This window comes from Thalassophryne amazonica, chromosome 8, assembly GCF_902500255.1.
Source record: "Thalassophryne amazonica chromosome 8, fThaAma1.1, whole genome shotgun sequence".
NCBI classification, from domain to species: Eukaryota; Metazoa; Chordata; class Actinopteri; order Batrachoidiformes; family Batrachoididae; genus Thalassophryne; species Thalassophryne amazonica.
In genome coordinates this window covers 13,009,438-13,029,334 of record NC_047110.1, presented here as the reverse complement: position 1 = coordinate 13,029,334, position 19,897 = coordinate 13,009,438, and the positions used below count along the sequence as shown (strand labels likewise).

The 19,897-nt window shown below is 41.5% G+C and overlaps 1 protein-coding gene across 1 annotated transcript in view; it reads left to right on the top strand.

Annotated features, from left to right (window-relative positions):
• Positions 1-14,654, top strand: part of hsd17b2 (hydroxysteroid (17-beta) dehydrogenase 2) — a 139,487-nt gene extending 124,833 nt beyond the window's left edge. Inside the window, exon 5 of the mRNA XM_034175750.1 lies at positions 13,987-14,654. Coding sequence (XP_034031641.1) covers positions 13,987-14,327 — 341 coding nt within the window. The 3' untranslated portion in view covers positions 14,328-14,654. The remainder of the gene's footprint in view (positions 1-13,986) is intronic.
• The last annotated feature ends 5,243 nt before the right edge of the window (positions 14,655-19,897 follow it).

The following is a 19,897-nucleotide window of genomic DNA, read 5'->3' as shown; positions in this document are numbered from 1 at the left end:
GACAAGTCATGGATACATGAACATTTCCAAGTCACTGAGTATGTCTTGAACCTTATTTACATCATTTATGAAGAAATACAAACAATGTTGTTTTTTTTTTTTTTTGCAATGTAGAAATACAAACTATGTATCTTTTGATGTATCACAGTGGGTGGTGATAAAGAAGTGCACCAGGTGTATTAAATAGCACCATCAGAACCAGGAGCAACAAACACTACTTTGCACAGACTACAGCTACAGCTTGTCTGGTGCACGTCCTGCTGTGTAGAATGCATTTGAAATCTTGTCTCAAAGGTAATTACTTATTATCAGACTGGCACCGATAATAAGTAATAACCTTTGAGACCCACTGTGGGTCTTCACGCACGTCTCAGTATGAAAGCCTGTGCTTTCATACTGAGAAGTGAATGAACGCTGCATCAATCCTACTTCAGCTTTAGAATCTATATTTCTTAAGTTCTTTTGCAAAATCTTGACAACCATGATTTGACATCAGTGTACAACCATGTTTACTCTGCTTTGTTTCTGCAAACATTGCTGGAAGTGTAGCAACGACATGCAGCAGTACACTGGAGTTTGTGTTTCTTGCATTTGCAGTTCTTCCTTTGACTGTGTGGTGCAGCCACATGTCACAAGATTGATAACAGTCTGTGGCACAGAGGGAAGGGAAGTGAGAACTGGCAAAAGAGCATCTTTCTCAGTTCGCCAATCCATAGTTTCTGTTGGAGGGAGTGCAGGTCTTTGTTGATTTGCTTGGATCCATACAGCTGCTTGATGTGCCCTCTTGATATGGAATGACAAGGCATCCTGGCTTGGTGGTAATGCCTCCAGAGGAGCAGCTTTAGCAAACAGTGATGCCCTGGCACTGTTTAATGAGGTGCATGAACCAGCTTTGAAAACCTTGCAAATAAAGGCTTCTACATCAGCACAGGCTGTGCTACTGAGGTCACCTCTTGCAAGTTTGTTCAGGAGATTGTGGTGCTCCATGAAGACTTTGAAACAAGATTTCTTGGAGTGTCCTGCCAGGAAAGAAGTACAATCACATCCTGTGATTGCATGGAAGGCTGGCAGGGAACTTGGCATCAAGGTTCTCAACCATTGTATGTACTGGAATGAATTTCTGCTTCTTTGAGGTGCCTGCCTTCATCCAAACTTTATCACAGCTGATGTTGACAAAATGCACTAAAAAAGAGAACCAAAACATCTGTGTCTCTTGAGGCCATAACAATAGCAGAGGCTTGGGTCTTGCTACAATGGAGCACCATCCTGGTGTCTCTTCATGTCAAGCCTCAAGTTCTTCCACATTCACATCAGACATTGATGCCTCAACGTGCTCTTCATTGGTGAATCCACCAGCAACAACAACAGTTTTGTTAGATGAAGCCTTAAGTATCAGCTGTTGAGAGAGAAATCTAGCAAGCTCTGCCTTGTTGACCTCACTGGCAATGAAATTCTCTCACTTCAGAGGCAGTGGTACATTCCTGTCTTTGATCTCTCTACGAACTGGAATTGTCTTCTTGGCACATTTGGTATGAGTGCCAGACTTTATTGACAGGTCATAGTATCTATCAAATACAATGTGTATGTATGTGCTTGAAAGGTTCCCCAGCTTGCATGATAGATGTCGCAAATGAATCTGCCAATCCTCCAAATGTTTTGGCTTTTGGAGGCTTACCAAGTGCAACCACATGTGCCTGACCATTAATAATCAGAATCAGAATCACCTTTATTGTCATTGCACAGCAATCAATCAATCAATCAATCAATTTTTTTATATATAGCGCCAAATCACAACAAACAGTTGCCCCAAGGCGCCTTATATTGTAAGGCAAGGCCATACAATAATTATGTAAAACCCCAACGGTCAAAACGACCCCCTGTGAGCAAGCACTTGGCTACAGTGGGAAGGAAAAACTCCCTTTTAACAGGAAGAAACCTCCAGCAGAACCAGGCTCAGGGAGGGGCAGTCTTCTGCTGGGACTGGTTGGGGCTGAGGGAGAGAACCAGGAAAAAGACATGCTGTGGAGGGGAGCAGAGATCAATCACTAATGATTAAATGCAGAGTGGTGCATACAGAGCAAAAAGAGAAAGAAACAGTGCATCGTGGGAACCCCCCAGCAGTCTACGTCTATAGCAGCATAACTAAGGGATGGTTCAGGGTCACCTGATCCAGCCCTAACTATAAGTTTTAGCAAAAAGGAAAGTTTTAAGCCTAATCTTAAAAGTAGAGAGGGTGTCTGTCTCCCTGACCTGAATTGGGAGCTGGTTCCACAGGAGAGGAGCCTGAAAGCTGAAGGCTCTGCCTCCCATTCTACTCTTACAAACCCTAGGAACTACAAGTAAGCCTGCAGTCTGAGAGCGAAGCGCTCTATTGGGGTGATATGGTACTACGAGGTCCCTAAGATAAGATGGGACCTGATTATTCAAAACCTTATAAGTAAGAAGAAGAATTTTAAATTCTATTCTAGAATTAACAGGAAGCCAATGAAGAGAGGCCAATATGGGTGAGATATGCTCTCTCCTTCTAGTCCCCGCTAGTACTCTAGCTGCAGCATTTTGAATTAACTGAAGGCTTTTTAGGGAACTTTTAGGACAACCTGATAATAATGAATTACAATAGTCCAGCCTAGAGGAAATAAATGCATGAATTAGTTTTTCAGCATCACTCTGAGACAAGACCTTTCTAATTTTAGAGATATTGCGTAAATGCAAAAAAGCAGTCCTACATATTTGTTTAATATGCGCTTTGAATGACATATCCTGAACAAAAATGACTCCAAGATTTCTCACAGTATTACTAGAGGTCAGGGTAATGCCATCCAGAGTAAGGATCTGATTAGACACCATGTTTCTAAGATTTGTGGGGCCAAGTACAATAACTTCAGTTTTATCTGAGTTTAAAAGCAGGAAATTAGAGGTCATCCATGTCTTTATGTCTGTAAGACAATCCTGCAGTTTAGCTAATTGGTGTGTGTCCTCTGGCTTCATGGATAGATAAAGCTGGGTATCATCTGCGTAACAATGAAAATTTAAACAATACTGTCTAATAATACTGCCTAAGGGAAGCATGTATAAAGTGAATAAAATTGGTCCTAGCACAGAACCTTGTGGAACTCCATAATTAACTTTAGTCTGTGAAGAAGATTCCCCATTTACATGAACAAATTGTAATCTATTAGACAAATATGATTCAAACCACCGCAGCGCAGTGCCTTTAATACCTATGGCATGCTCTAATCTCTGTAATAAAATTTTATGGTCAACAGTATCAAAAGCAGCACTGAGGTCTAACAGAACAAGCACAGAGATGAGTCCACTGTCCGAGGCCATAAGAAGATCATTTGTAACCTTCACTAATGCTGTTTCTGTACTATGATGAATTCTAAAACCTGACTGAAACGCTTCAAATAGACCATTCCTCTGCAGATGATCAGTTAGCTGTTTTACAACTACCCTTTCAAGAATTTTTGAGAGAAAAGGAAGGTTGGAGATTGGCCTATAATTAGCTAAGATAGCTGGGTCAAGTGATGGCTTTTTAAGTAATGGTTTAATTACTGCCACCTTAAAAGCCTGTGATACATAGCCAACTAACAAAGATAGATTGATCATATTTAAGATCGAAGCATTAAATAATGGTAGGGCTTCCTTGAGCAGCCTGGTAGGAATGGGGTCTAATAAACATGTTGATGGTTTGGATGAAGTAACTAATGAAGATAACTCAGACAGAACAATCAGAGAGAAAGAGTCTAACCAAATACCGGCATCACTGAAAGCAGCCAAAGATAACGATACGTCTTTGGGATGGTTATGAGTAATTTTTTCTCTAATAGTTAAAATTTTGTTAGCAAAGAAAGTCATGAAGTCATTACTAGTTAAAGTTAATGTAATACTCAGCTCAATAGAGCTCTGACTCTTTGTCAGCATGGCTACAGTGCTGAAAAGTAACCTGGGGTTGTTCTTATTTTCTTCAATTAGTGATGAGTAGAAAGATGTCCTAGCTTTACGGAGGGCTTTTTTATAGAGCAACAGACTCTTTTTCCAGGCTAAGTGAAGATCTTCTAAATTAGTGAGACGCCATTTCCTCTCCAACTTACGGGTTATCCGCTTTAAGCTACGAGTTTGTGAGTTATACCACGGAGTCAGGCACTTCTGATTTAAAGCTCTCTTTTTCAGAGGAGCTACAGCATCCAAAGTTGTCATCAATGAGGATGTAAAACTATTGACGAGATACTCTATTTCACTTACAGAGTTTAGGTAGCTACTCTGCACTGTGTTGTTATATGGCATTAGAGAACATAAAGAAGGAATCATATCCTTAAACCTAGTTACAGCGCTTTCTGAAAGACTTCTAGTGTAATGAAACTTATTCCCCACTGCTGGGTAGTCCATCAGAGTAAATGTAAATGTTATTAAGAAATGATCAGACAGAAGGGAGTTTTCAGGGAATACTGTTAAGTCTTCTATTTCCATACCATAAGTCAGAACAAGATCTAAGATATGATTAAAGTGGTGGGTGGATTCATTTACATTTTGAGCAAAGCCAATAGAGTCTAATAATAGATTAAATGCAGTGTTGAGGCTGTCATTCTCAGCATCTGTTTCTCTTGCTTGCCTCTACTGGTGGTTGGCTCTCATTGCAGTATTGTATCACTTCCTGTTCCGGAGCACAGCGGTGTTTTTCTGTATCTGTTAGCTGTTTAATCTGCGCAGTTAGATTGATCTAGTTATCTAGATTACGATTTGTTTCCCAGTGTAATCTTTACGTGCCTTAACTAAAGCACTCCTTCTGCTGAATCACCTCTAAATTATTTACACATTATTCACTTTGCGTGTTTTTAGGAATCCGCTAGCTTAGCGTAGCTACTAGCTCTTAGCCGATTTAGCATGGCGGCTTCTCCTGTCTCTCCCGCACTTTTCTGCTCTGGTTGTGAAATGTTTAGTTGTTCCTCGGCCTCCTTTAGCAGTAACGGTACTTGTAATAAGTGTAGCTTATTCGTAGCTTTGGAGGCCAGGCTGGGTGAATTGGAGACTCGGCTCCGCACCGTGGAAAATTCTACAGCTAGCCAGGCCCCTGTAGTCGGTGCGGACCAAGTTAGCTTAGCCGCCGTTAGTTACCCCCTGGCAGATCCCGAGCAGCCGGGAAAGCAGGCTGACTGGGTGACTGTGAGGAGGAAGCGTATCCCTAAACAGAAGCCCCGTGTACACCGCCAACCCGTTCACATCTCTAACCATTTTTCCCCACTCGACGACACACCCGCCGAGGATCAAACTCTGGTTATTGGCGACTCTGTTTTGAGAAATGTGAAGTTAGCGACACCAGCAACCATAGTCAATTGTCTTCCGGGGGCCAGAGCAGGCGACATTGAAGGAAATTTGAAACTGCTGGCTAAGGCTAAGCGTAAATTTGGTAAGATTGTAATTCACGTCGGCAGTAATGACACCCGGTTACGCCAATCGGAGGTCACTAAAATTAACATTAAATTGGTGTGTAACTTTGCAAAAACAATGTCGGACTCTGTAGTTTTCTCTGGTCCCCTCCCCAATCGGACCGGGAGTGACATGTTTAGCCGCATGTTCTCCTTGAATTGCTGGCTGTCTGAGTGGTGTCCAAAAAATGAGGTGGGCTTCATAGATAATTGGCAAAACTTCTGGGGAAAACCTGGTCTTGTTAGGAGAGACGGCATCCATCCCACTTTGGATGGAGCAGCTCTCATTTCTAGAAATCTGGCCAATTTTCTTAAATCCTCCAAACCGTGACTATCCAGGGTTGGGACCAGGAAGCAGAGTCTTACACACCTCTCTGCAGCTTCTCTCCCCCTGCCATCCCCTCATTACCCCATCCCCGTAGAGACGGTGCCTGCTCCCAGACTACCAATAACCAGCAAAAATCTATTTAAGCATAAAAATTCAAAAATAAAAAATAATATAGCACCTTCAACTGCACCACAGACTAAAACAGTTAAATGTGGTCTATTAAACATTAGGTCTCTCTCTTCTAAGTCCCTGTTGGTAAATGATATAATAATTGATCAACATATTGATTTATTCTGCCTTACAGAAACCTGGTTACAGCAGGATGAATATGTTAGTTTAAATGAGTCAACACCCCCGAGTCACACTAACTGTCAGAATGCTCGTAGCACGGGCCGGGGCGGAGGATTAGCAGCAATCTTCCATTCCAGCTTATTAATTAATCAAAAACCCAGACAGAGCTTTAATTCATTTGAAAGCTTGACTCTTAGTCTTGTCCTTCCAAATTGGAAGTCCCAAAAAACAGTTTTATTTGTTATTATCTATCGTCCACCTGGTCGTTACTGTGAGTTTCTCTGTGAATTTTCAGACCTTTTGTCTGACTTAGTGCTTAGCTCAGATAAGATAATTATAGTGGGCGATTTTAACATCCACACAGATGCTGAGAATGACAGCCTCAACACTGCATTTAATCTATTATTAGACTCTATTGGCTTTGCTCAAAAAGTAAATGAGTCCACCCACCACTTTAATCATATCTTAGATCTTGTTCTGACTTATGGTATGGAAATAGAAGACTTAACAGTATTCCCTGAAAACTCCCTTCTGTCTGATCATTTCTTAATAACATTTACATTTACTCTGATGGACTACCCAGCAGTGGGGAATAAGTTTCATTACACTAGAAGTCTTTCAGAAAGCGCTGTAACTAGGTTTAAGGATATGATTCCTTCTTTATGTTCTCTAATGCCATATACCAACACAGTGCAGAGTAGCTACCTAAACTCTGTAAGTGAGATAGAGTATCTCGTCAATAGTTTTACATCCTCATTGAAGACAACTTTGGATGCTGTAGCTCCTCTAAAAAAGAGAGCTTTAAATCAGAAGTGCCTGACTCCGTGGTATAACTCACAAACTCGTAGCTTAAAGCAGATAACCCGTAAGTTGGAGAGGAAATGGCGTCTCACTAATTTAGAAGATCTTCACTTAGCCTGGAAAAAGAGTCTGTTGCTCTATAAAAAAGCCCTCCGTAAAGCTAGGACATCTTTCTACTCATCACTAATTGGAGAAAATAAGAACAACCCCAGGTTTCTTTTCAGCACTGTAGCCAGGCTGACAAAGAGTTAGAGCTCTACTGAGCTGAGTATTCCATTAACTTTAACTAGTAATGACTTCATGACTTTCTTTGCTAACAAAATTTTAACTATTAGAGAAAAAATTACTCATAACCATCCCAAAGACGTATCGTTATCTTTGGCTGCTTTCAGTGATGCCGGTATTTGGTTTTCATTAGTTACTTCATCCAAACCATCAACATGTTTATTAGACCGCATTCCTACCAGGCTGCTCAAGGAAGCCCTACCATTATTTAATGCTTCGATCTTAAATATGATCAATCTATCTTTGTTAGTTGGCTATGTACCACAGGCTTTTAAGGTGGCAGTAATTAAACCATTACTTAAAAAGCCATCACTTGACCCAGCTATCTTAGCTAATTATAGGCCAATCTCCAACCTTCCTTTTCTCTCAAAAATTCTTGAAAGGGTAGTTGTAAAACAGCTAACTGATCATCTGCAGAGGAATGGTCTATTTGAAGAGTTTCAGTCAGGTTTTAGAATTCATCATAGTACAGAAACAGCATTAGTGAAGGTTACAAATGATCTTCTTATGGCCTCGGACAGTGGACTCATCTCTGTGCTTGTTCTGTTAGACCTCAGTGCTGCTTTTGATACTGTTGACCATAAAATTTTATTACAGAGATTAGAGCATGCATATTAAAGGCACTGCGCTGCGGTGGTTTGAATCATATTTGTCTAATAGATTACAATTTGTTCATGTAAATGGGGAATCTTCTTCACAGACTAAAGTTAATTATGGAGTTCCACAAGGTTCTGTGCTAGGACCAATTTTATTCACTTTATACATGCTTCCCTTAGGCAGTATTATTAGACGGTATTGCTTAAATTTTCATTGTTACGCAGATGATACCCAGCTTTATCTATCCATGAAGCCAGAGGACACACACCAATTAGCTAAACTGCAGGATTGTCTTACAGACATAAAGACATGGATGACCTCTAATTTCCTGCTTTTAAACTCAGATAAAACTGAAGTTATTGTACTTGGCCCCACAAATCTTAGAAACATGGTGTCTAACCAGATCCTTACTCTGGATGGCATTACCCTGACCTCTAGTAATACTGTGAGAAATCTTGGAGTCATTTTTGATCAGGATATGTCATTCAAAGCGCATATTAAACAAATATGTAGGACTGCTTTTTTGCATTTATGCAATATCTCTAAAATCAGAAAGGTCTTGTCTCAGAGTGATGCTGAAAAACTAATTCATGCATTTATTTCCTCTAGGCTGGACTATTGTAATTCATTATCAGGTTGTCCTAAACGTTCCCTAAAAAGCCTTCAGTTAATTCAAAATGCTGCAGCTAGAGTACTGACGGGGACTAGAAGGAGAGAGCATATCTCACCCATATTGGCCTCTCTTCATTGGCTTCCTGTTAATTCTAGAATAGAATTTAAAATTCTTCTTCTTACTTATAAGGTTTTGAATAATCAGGTCCCATCTTATCTTAGGGACCTCGTAGTACCATATCACCCCAATAGAGCGCTTCGCTCTCAGACTGCAGGCTTACTTGTAGTTCCTAGGGTTTGTAAGAGTAGAATGGGAGGCAGAGCCTTCAGCTTTCAGGCTCCTCTCCTGTGGAACCAGCTCCCAATTCGGATCAGGGAGACAGACACCCTCTCTACTTTTAAGATTAGGCTTAAAACTTTCCTTTTTGCTAAAGCTTATAGTTAGGGCTGGATCAGGTGACCCTGAACCATCCCTTAGTTATGCTGCTATAGACGTAGACTGCTGGGGGGTTCCCATGATGCACTGTTTCTTTCTCTTTTTGCTCTGTATGCACCACTCTGCATTTAATCATTATTGATCGATCTCTGCTCCCCTCCACAGCATGTCTTTTTCCTGGTTCTCTCCCTCAGCCCCAACCAGTCCCAGCAGAAGACTGCCCCTCCCTGAGCCTGGTTCTGCTGGAGGTTTCTTCCTGTTAAAAGGGAGTTTTTCCTTCCCACTGTAGCCAAGTGCTTGCTCACAGGGGGTCGTTTTGACCGTTGGGGTTTTACATAATTATTGTATGGCCTTGCCTTACAATATAAAGCGCCTTGGGGCAACTGTTTGTTGTGATTTGGCGCTATATAAAAAAATTGATTGATTGATTGATTGATCCGTGTGGATGTTAAAATCGCCCACTATAATTATCTTATCTGAGCTAAGCACTAAGTCAGACAAAAGGTCTGAAAATTCACAGAGAAACTCACAGTAACGACCAGGTGTACGATAGATAATAACAAATAAAACTGGTTTTTGGGACTTCCAATTTGGATGGACAAGACTAAGAGTCAAGCTTTCAAATGAATTAAAGCTCTGTCTGGGTGTTTGATTAATTAATAAGCTGGAATGGAAGATTGCTGCTAATCCTCCGCCCCGGCCCGTGCTACGAGCATTCTGACAGTTAGTGTGACTCGGGGGTGTTGACTCATTTAAACTAACAAATTCATCCTGCTGTAACCAGGTTTCTGTAAGGTAGAATAAATCAATATGTTGATCAATTATTATATCATTTACCAACAGGGACTTAGAAGAGAGAGACCTAATGTTTAATAGACCACATTTAACTGTTTTAGTCTGTGGTGCAGCTGAAGGTGCTATATTATTTTTTCTTTTTGAATTTTTATGCTTAAATAGATTTTTGCTGGTTATTGGTGGTCTGGGAGCAGACACCGTCTCTACGGGGATGGGGCAATGAGGGGATGGCAGGGGGAGAGAAGCTGCAGAGAGGTGTTTAAGACTACAACTTTGCTTCCTGGTCCCAACCCTGGATAGTCACGGTTTGGAGGATTTAAGAAAATTGGCCAGATTTCTGCTCCATCCAAAGTGGGATGGATGCCGTCTCTCCTAACAAGACCAGGTTTTCCCCAGAAGCTTTGCCAATTATCTATGAAGCCCACCTCATTTTTTGGACACCACTCAGACAGCCAGCAATTCAAGGAGAACATGCGGCTAAACATGTCACTCCCGGTCCAATTGGGGAGGGGTCCAGAGAAAACTACAGAGTCCGACATTGTTTTTGCAAAGTTACACACCGATTCAATGTTAATTTTAGTGACCTCCGATTGGCGTAACCGGGTGTCATTACTGCCAACGTGAATTACAATCTTACCAAATTTACGCTTAGCCTTAGCCAGTAGTTTCAAATTTCCTTCAATGTCGCCTGCTCTGGCCCCCGGAAGACAATTGACTATGGTTGCTGGTGTCGCTAACTTCACATTTCGCAAAACAGAGTCGCCAATAACCAGAGTTTGATCCTCGGCGGGTGTGTCGCCGAGTGGGGAAAAACGGTTAGAGATGTGAACGGGTTGGCAGTGTACACAGGGCTTCTGTATAGAACTACGCTTCCTCCTCACAGTCACCCAGTCGGCCTGCTTTCCCGGCTGCTCGGGATCTGCCAGGGGGGAACTAACGGCGGCTAAGCTACCTTGGTCCGCACCGACTACAAGGGCCTGGCTAGCTGTAGAATTTTCCACGGTGCGGAGCCGAGTCTCCAATTCGCCCAGCCTGGCCTCCAAAGCTACGAATAAGCTACACTTATTACAAGTACCGTTACTGCTAAAGGAGGCCGAGGAATAACTAAACATTTCACACCCAGAGCAGAAAAGTGTGGGAGAGACAGGAGAAGCCGCCATGCTAAATCGGCTAAGAGCTAGTAGCTGCGCTAAGCTAGCGGATTCCTAAAAACACGCAAAGTGAATAATGTGTAAATAATTTAGAGGTGATTCAGCAGAAGGAGTGCTTTAGTTAAGGCACGTGAAGATTACACTGGGAACCAAATCGTTATCTAGATAACTAGATCAATCTAACTGCGCAGATTAAACAGCTAACAGATACAGCAAAACACCGCTGTGCTCCGGAACAGGAAGTGATACAATACCGCAGTGAGAGCCAACCACCAGTCAACACAACGAAATTTGCTTGTGCATCCTCAAAGGTTGCATTGCTGCCTAATTCAGCTCTTTCTAGTGTCTGAGGACAGGGTACATTGCTGAGCAGTGACTCCATCATGATAGACTTTTGTCCAGATCAGAGACTGTGTGTCATGTCAGCAAGAGAAGGTGGTGTTGGCAGTAATTCATACTGCAAGATTTCCTCCAATTCACATCCCTCCCAGCCTGAGAAGCAGTAAGGACCCTCTGAAGGAACTTTCTGTCTGCACAGAGAACCCTTTTCAGGTTATTAAGTCAAGAATCTGTGTTTAGGTTGCCATTTTTTGTTTTACAGGTCAGTGACCTCTAAAGGTCACCAGAGGTCATATATAATTCTGAAAATGAAAATTTTAATTCAGCACCAAACAATTGACATACAATGGCCATTTTTTCAGTTTATTCATCACTTCATAGCATTTGATTGCTTATGAAGCTGAGAAACTAGGTTCCGATTGGGCGCTTAGTGTCACAAAGTTCAGTGACCTCTAGAGGTCAACAGAGGTCAGATAGCACTTGGCATATTGCAGATTTGAATTCGGCACACCCAAATTGACAAAGTAAGACTGGTTGCCAACTTTGTCCCCAAAATGCCTGAACCTGTCTAAATATTCACGATTTTCTATTTCGGCACCAGTCTTAACAGTGACCGACCAAAACTCACTCACTCACTCACTCATCTTCAACCGCTTTTCCGGGTTCGGGTCGCGGGGGCAACAGCTCCAGCAGGGGACCCCAGACTTCCCTTTCCCGTGACACATTGACCACCTCTGACTGGGGGATCCCGAGGCGTTCCCAGGCCAGTGTGGAGATCTAATCTCTCCACCTAGTTGTGGGTCTTCCCCAGGATCTCCTCCCAGATGGACGAGCCTGGAACACCTCCCTAGGGAGGCGCCCAGGAGGCGTCCTTACCAGATGCCTGAACCACCTCAGCTGGCTTCTTTCAACGCAAAGGAGCAGCGGCTATACTCCAAGCTTGCCACGGATGACCAAACTTCTCACCCTATCTCTAAGAGACACACCAGCCACCCTTCTGAGGAAGCCCATTTCGGCCACTTGTACCCACGATCTAGTTCTTTCAGTTATGACCAACCCTCATGACCATAGGTGAGAGTAGGAACAAAGATTGACCAGTAGATCAAGAGCTTCGCCTTTTGGCTCAGCTCCCTTTTCGTCACAACAGTACGGTAGCACAAATGCAACACTGCCCCTGCTGCACCGATTCTCCGGCCAATTTCACACTCCATTGTCCCCTCACTCGTGAACAAGACCCCGAGGTACTTGAACTCCTTCACCTGGGGCAAGACTGTATTCCCTACCAGGAGTAGGCAATCCATTGGTTTCCTGTTGAGAACCATGGCCTCAGATTTAGAGGTGCTGATCCTCATCCCAGCCGCTTCACACACCATGTCCATTGACCAGAACTCCTTTATTTTTATTTTTATGGCAACAGCCAGTGAAAAACCCAGTGAGAAGAGAGCATTTGGAAACACAACAAACACACCCATGCACTGCTCAAGAGCATGGACCAACAGACCAGAAAGAACTGGGGCAACAAAGAACGTCCAGGCCCCGCCTGAGAGCATGGTCCATCAGACCAGAAAGAACCGGGTCAACAAACATGTCCAGGCCCCACCCAAGAGCATGGTCCATCAGACCAGAAAGAACCGGGGCAACAAACACGTCCAGGTCCTGTCCGAGGGCATGGTCCGTCAGACCAGAGAAAACCAGGAGCAACAAACACACCTTCACCTCCCCCAAGAGAATAGTCCATCAGGCCAAGTGCACAAACAGATCCATGCCCCGCTTGTGGTCATAGCCTATCAGACCAGAAACAAGGGAAAAATTTCATCTTCCACCTCATGAAAGAGCATGCTCGATCAGACCTGAGAGAACCAGAAGCAACAAATATGTCCATACCCCACCCAAGTCCATGGTCCATCAGACCAGAGAGAACAAGAAGCAGCCAGAGCCGCAAGAAATCACTCAAGCAAATATCCAAATCGATAACCCAGATAATAAGTGCCCTGATCCAAGTGCAGACAACTGTTGCACAAAACACACAAAACACACACACAATCAATGTACCACCTATATAATCCCAAGACATGTCCAACGGGTCCCGTAAGCACACAGATAAAGTAGTCTACCAGTAGTAGTCTGATGTCACATGTATGTTGTGTTATTGTTGCTGTATGTACAGTGTGGAAAATAAGTATTTGAACACCCTGCGGTTTTGCAAGTTCTCCCACTTAGAAATCATGGAGAGGTCTGAAATTTTCATCTTAGGTGCATGTCCACTGTGAGAGACATAATCTCTTATTTTCCACACTGTATGTATGTTGTGGGTCACATAGTTGTGGGTACTGGATAATTGTGCTTCACCTGTCAGAAGTCATTACCAGGTCAATCCTGTGTCCGGTGTCTCATTAGTTCAATAAAATAGTGACATCCATTAACCTGTAACACAAAACCTCAGATTTGTGTGGAAGGTGGGCTGCAGAACATGAATGCACTGTGGCGCCCTCTGGTGGTCAAACTATGCCTAAACTTTAATGACAGGGAGGTGGAAATTAAATAAGTATAAAGGAGGCTAAAGGCCCAGAACTAGTAATCCTGAAGCATTACGTTAACATTAAATTACTGGTTCCACACGTTTGAATGAGAAATAATGGTTTTGTTTCAGATGAGACCTTTTCAGTGGTTTGTGTAAATCATTTCAGAATAATCCTACTAACAAATAAATCCACAAACAAGATCAAAAGAAACATTGTAACTGGGGTCAAAATTATTTGTCAGAAGCACAAATTATACCAGTAAGTTAGAAAGAGGAAAACATTATGTTTAAAAGCAATGAACTGTCAAAAAGTGATTTTTTTTTTTTTTTTTTTTAACCTTTGCTGTGATAAATACAGGTGCTGAGTTTGAAATAAACCACAACTTTGTGTTTTGTCCATTTAGATATCTTCAGTAAAGGTGAAGACATCAGTCGCTTTCGAGACGAGATAATGAGACATATGTCCTCCGATGTCCGAGAGGATTATGGGGAGGCGTACATCAAGTCTCTCCCCAGTCATCTGTCCAAAATGGCCAAAAAATCAGCAGAGGATCTGAGTCCTGTACTAGACAACATGTGCCACGCCCTGTTCGCCACAAAGCCCAAACTTATTTACACACCGGGCCAGATGGGATGGCTCCTCCCCTTTCTGCAGCGCCTGTGCCCTACCGCCATGTTTGATGTCATAATTACTAAATGTATTATACAAAATGAGTGCAAACCAGCTGGTTTACACACAACATGAACACAAACCAGCTGGTTTACACACAGTGTTAACGCAAACTGGCTGGTGTACACACGCAACATGACTCCAAACCAGCTGGTTTATACGCAACGTGAACACAAAACAGCTGGTTTACAAACAATGTGAACACAAACCAGCTCATTTACACGCAACATGAACACAAGCCGGCTCGTTTACACACAACGTGACTGCAAACCAGCTGGTTTACACGCAATGGGCCTCATGTATCAATGTTGTGCACTTGTGGCGTAAATTTACAGCGTAAACTTGAAATACACCAAAGTCGCCGTGACATGTATCAAGCAGTGCACACCTGCCCAGTTCCAGTGCCCACTATAAAGAAAGCGCTGCTCGCCTTTTTCTCCAGACTTCGAGCCTGGAGCCAAAGCAGCACTGAGCTTAACTTCATGTGGTGTGATCGTTTTAGACTATGAAATTGATAATAACAACTGTAGTTTCGTCATTCCCTTAATTCGCCCGTGCTGCAACCGGGTTTTGTCGTCTCCATTTGGTTGTCACAATAAAATAAATACAGAAATACATTTAAAAAATAAAGAAATCTGACAGAATAGACGTGTCTTATTAATTGAGTGAGCAAATATCCACATGTCAAGAATTATTGACATGTGAAAAGAGAATACAGTGGTCCCTCGCTATAACGCCGTTCACCTGTCGTGGCCTCGGAGTCTCGCGGAGTATTTAGTCTAATTTTGCATGCCTTTTTTTTACAGTGTTCTGCATATCTGTTTATAAGAATCTTGTTGCCCAGAAGAGAAAAGAGCGCCAACAACTACTCATAACTGTGTTTGTCACTCGGAAACAAACACCTGCAGCCAGGTGTGAGTGGAAAAAGGCGCGGCGTCAGGACGCAGAGGCCCGATCTATGAAATACTGGTCAGTCACTATTAATAATTTCTTATGTGTCCGACCTCGTACGTTGATCGTTAAAATTAATTTGTTAGTTCTAAATGCCATCATAATTATTTATAGGAAAACTTTCTATTTTATTTCTCAAACAAATGTTTGGGCCTGAAAACAGTTTGGTATTATTTTCCTACTAAGGTTTGAAGAAAAGTGAGAAAATGTTCATGCCTGATTGAGAAAGTGTATAAACTGTGTAGTGAGGGGTTTTACAGCTTTGAAACGTCTATAATAATTGTAAAAAATAACGCTGCCTAACGTTGCGGTTTCGTATATTACGGGCTATTTTTTAGAACGTAACTCCAGCGATTATTGAGGGACCACTGTAACACTTTATTGATTATATACTACAAAACAATTGATACGACGGCCGCTTTTGACGCTCTATTGGCACGCGTCATGATTGGTGAAGTTCTTTTTCATTGCCGTCTTCCCGGCTTCCATGTCGTAAAATGAGGGTGTGTCTGAAGCGGAGTCTGAATATTTATGAGCGTGTTTATTATAATTACGATCGTTTCCACCCGCCGCATTTATCGAGATCACGTCAGGCGTATGCCAGAAATGGGCAGGTGCGCACTGCTTGATACATGTCATGGCGACTTTGGTGTATTTCAAGTTTACACCGTAAATTTACGCCAGAAGTGCACAACATTGATACACGAGGCCCGTTGTGAACACAAACCAGCTGGTTTCCACACAACGTGAACGCAAACCAGCTGGTTTCCACACAACGTGAACGCAAACCAGCTGGTTTCCACACAACGTGAACGCAAACCAGCTGGTTTCCACACAATGGGCCTCATGTATCAAAGTTGCGCACTTGTGGTGTAAATTTGAAGTACACCAAAGTTGCCGTGACATGTATCAAGCAGTGCGCACCTGCCCATTTCTGGCATACGCCTGACGTGACCTTGATAAATGCGGCGGGTGAAAACAATCGTAATTATAATAAACACGCCCATAAATATTCAGACTCCGCTTCACACGCACCCTCATTTTACGACATGGAAGCCAGGAAGACGGCAAAGAAAAAGAACTCCACCAATCACGACGCGTGCCAATAGAGCGTCAAAAGCGGCCGTCGTATTAATTGTTTTGTAGTATAATCAAAAAAGTGTTACAGTGGTCCCTCGTTTATCGCGGGAGTTACGTTCTAAAAATAGTCCGCAAAAAGCGAAGTCCGCGACGTAGTCAGCGTTATTTTTTTACAATTATTATAGACGTTTTAAAGCTGTAAAAACCCTGTAAAAACCCACTTTATACACTTTTCTCAATCAGGCATTAACATTTTCTCACTTTTCTCTCGTGTGTAAACACTCTCAAAGTTCAAACCTTAGTAGAAAAATAAGACCAAACTGTTTTCAGGCCCAAACATTTGTTTGAGAAATAAAAATAGAATGTTTTCCTGTAAATAATTATGATGGCTTTTAGAACTAACAAATTTAATTTTAACGATCAACATACGAGGTTGGACACATAAGAAATTATTAATAGTGACTCACCAGTTCACAGTTCCTCTCATCGCGCCTCTTCGTCCTGGCGCTGCGCCACTGTCGCGCCTTTTTCCACTCACACCTGGCTGCAGGTGTCTTTTTCCGAGTGACAAACACAGTTAAGAGTAGTTGTTGGTGCTCTTTTTTCTTCTGGGCGAGAAGATTCTTATAAACAGACACGCAGACCACAATGCACTGTAAAAAAAGGCATGCAAAATTGGACTAAAAAAATCCGCGAAACTGCGAGGCCGCGAAAAGTGAACTGCGTTATAGCGAGGGACCACTGTATTCTCTTTTCACATGTCAATAATTCTTGACGTGGATATTTGCTCGCTCAATTAATAAGACACGCCTAATTTTTCAGATTTCTTTATTTTTAAAATGTATTTCTTTATTTATTTTATTGTAACAAACGAATGGAGACGACACAACCTGATTGCAGCACGGGCGAAGGGAATGAGAACACTACAGTTGTTATTATCAATTTCATAGTCTAAAACGATCACACCACATAAAGTTAAGCTCAGCGCTGCTCTGGCTCCAGGCTCGAAGTCTGGAGAAAAAGGCGAGCAGCGCTTTCTTTGCAGTCAGCGCTGTGGCCACGGATCGTGCTCGAGACCAACAATCCCGCAAAAGCGGGATTTGTATTAATTATTATGTAGTATAATCAGGAAAGTGTTATTTATGTAACATATGCATTGATTTGTATAATGGCACTGTTTATCATGTAGATCATTTTCATTTTTATGTGGATTCCAGCGCTGGTTCATTTTGGTGTATAATTTATGCCACCTCTTGACCTGGTGTATATTTTCAGTGCAGCGTACGCCAACAACCACATTGATAAATGCCAAGTAGCGCAGCCGTTTTGGCGTACACCCCATATACGCTCAAATATCGCTGTACGCACATTGATACATGAGGCCCAATGTGAACACAAACTAACTGGTTTACACACAACATGACTGCAAACCAGTGTTGCATAATAACGTAGTAAAAATACTTCACTACTGTACTTAAGTACATTTTGGGAGACTTTGTACTTTATTTGAGTTTTTAAAATTCAGCTTACTTTCACTTTTACTTCGCTACATTTCCGACGTTAATTGCATACTTCTACTCCAATACATTTTCTATGTGCCATGCCGTTACTCGCAACAAAACCAAACAAAAAACAAAAACACACACACACACACGAAAACAGTCGTGTTTTCACCCAGAGACAACTAGTGACTGCAATGAAGTCAGGCCGATTTGTCATGAGGCATGTCCAGTAGGCTTTTTTGCAGTTGCGCACTGGGTGTTTGTCAGGAAAATGATCATTTCTCTACATTGATTACAGACCTGCAGCGGGTCTGTAATCAACTTTTCTGCAGCGTGGCTTTGCTTTGAACCTTGAACCAATCGAAGCAGTGATTCGCAGATCGAAGCAGTGCTTTGATCTATGATTCGTGGATTCATTGTTTAATTTCGCTTTATCCTAATTTTTCCCTGCTAAAACCCTGAAGAGCATATGTCTGTGAGTAATATTTAATATTTTTAAGTTAAACCGACCTGTTATGGTCTTCTGAAACAGTTGATAGATTTATTTTATAACTTAAAAACGGGGCCGATGCTAACGCGTTAGCATGTCTATGGCGTTTTCAATGTTAAAGTTAGCATTAAGCTGTTCACATCAGCACGTTTGTGTTGATTTGTTTTCTGTATAATTAATGGCTCAGTGTTCGTTGTCGTAAAAGAGTCAAATTGTAATTTTTTTAATTTATTTTTATTCATATATTAATAATAGCAACAACAATAATAGTCTACATAATAGACAATAATAGTCAATAATAATAGACTAATAATGTTACAATACAATTTTAGAGAAAGAGACAAAAAGAACCTAATGAAACAAAACACAACAGAAAAGATAAAACCATGTAACAATGAAAATAAATAAATACATGTAGAAATAAATACGGTAAGTGTTTCTTGTGAACACCTAGTGAGTAGCCTACTCTCGTTTAGGTTTTGAAACCTTGTTTCTGAAGTGTTTTTGTGTGATGTGCACAATTTTCAGTATTTTGACTAATACTACCAAGCATTTACAAGCCTAGATAAACTTTGTAATATAAAAAAAATCAGTTTGTTAAATGTACTTTTACTTTCAATACTTGAGTACATTTAGTTGTACATTACTTGTTATCCTTAAGTACAATAAATACTAGATACTTTAAGACTTTTACTTGAGTAGCATTTCAATCGGTGACTTGAACTTCTACCAAAGTCATTTTTTTTAATGGGTATCTGTACTTTTACTTAAGTGTGATTTTACTTTATACAACACTGCTGCAAACAAGCTGGTTTGCACACAACGTGAACACAAACCGGCTGGTTGACACACACCGTGAGCACACATGCCAGCAGTTTGCCACACTTTGTGTGAACCAGGCTTCACTGTATGTCAGTGTGAAATAAACTGCATAACACCATCAAAATAAGTTGAGAACTGTTTTTGTTTGATTTACAGAAAATAATCCTATTGTTTAATCATTTTTTTTATATTGTAGCATGATGAACCATGATGCCCAAACAAATAAGTACACTGTGCATATTGTTGAAAAGCATGTTGGTGTGTTAGTTTCTGTTTGCTCTGCATTTGGTTCCAGATCGCCACCTGGTTTTCTTCAGGGAAACTCTTCTGAACCTCACTGAGGAAGAAGACAGACGAGAAATCACATGAACATGATGAACAATCAAAATGTCCCTGACAGCCACAGGCCTTCCTGTTGAGTACGTTTGAACAGGACAGCTGTGACGGACGCATCCTGGATCTCCATCAGGGACTGAATCATGATGTCAATAAAACTTCATATTTATCTGGACAAACAGGATTAAAATATACAAATCAATCAGGACCTAAACACTGTTGGGGTCCATTTCTCTGCCCAGAAACCAAACAAAACACCACATCATCATCATCATCATGATTTAAACTTTTCAGGTTAGCCTGAACTAGTTTCACCAGTAAAATGTCCAGCCAGTATATCAGTTGGTAGATAATATCAGCTCATCGGTATATAAAGACTTTTAATTTACCAAATAAAGAATGCAGAAAAAAAAAAAACAGTTTGGCTGTTGGCAGCATGGTGAGTTAGTGGTTAGCATGGTTGC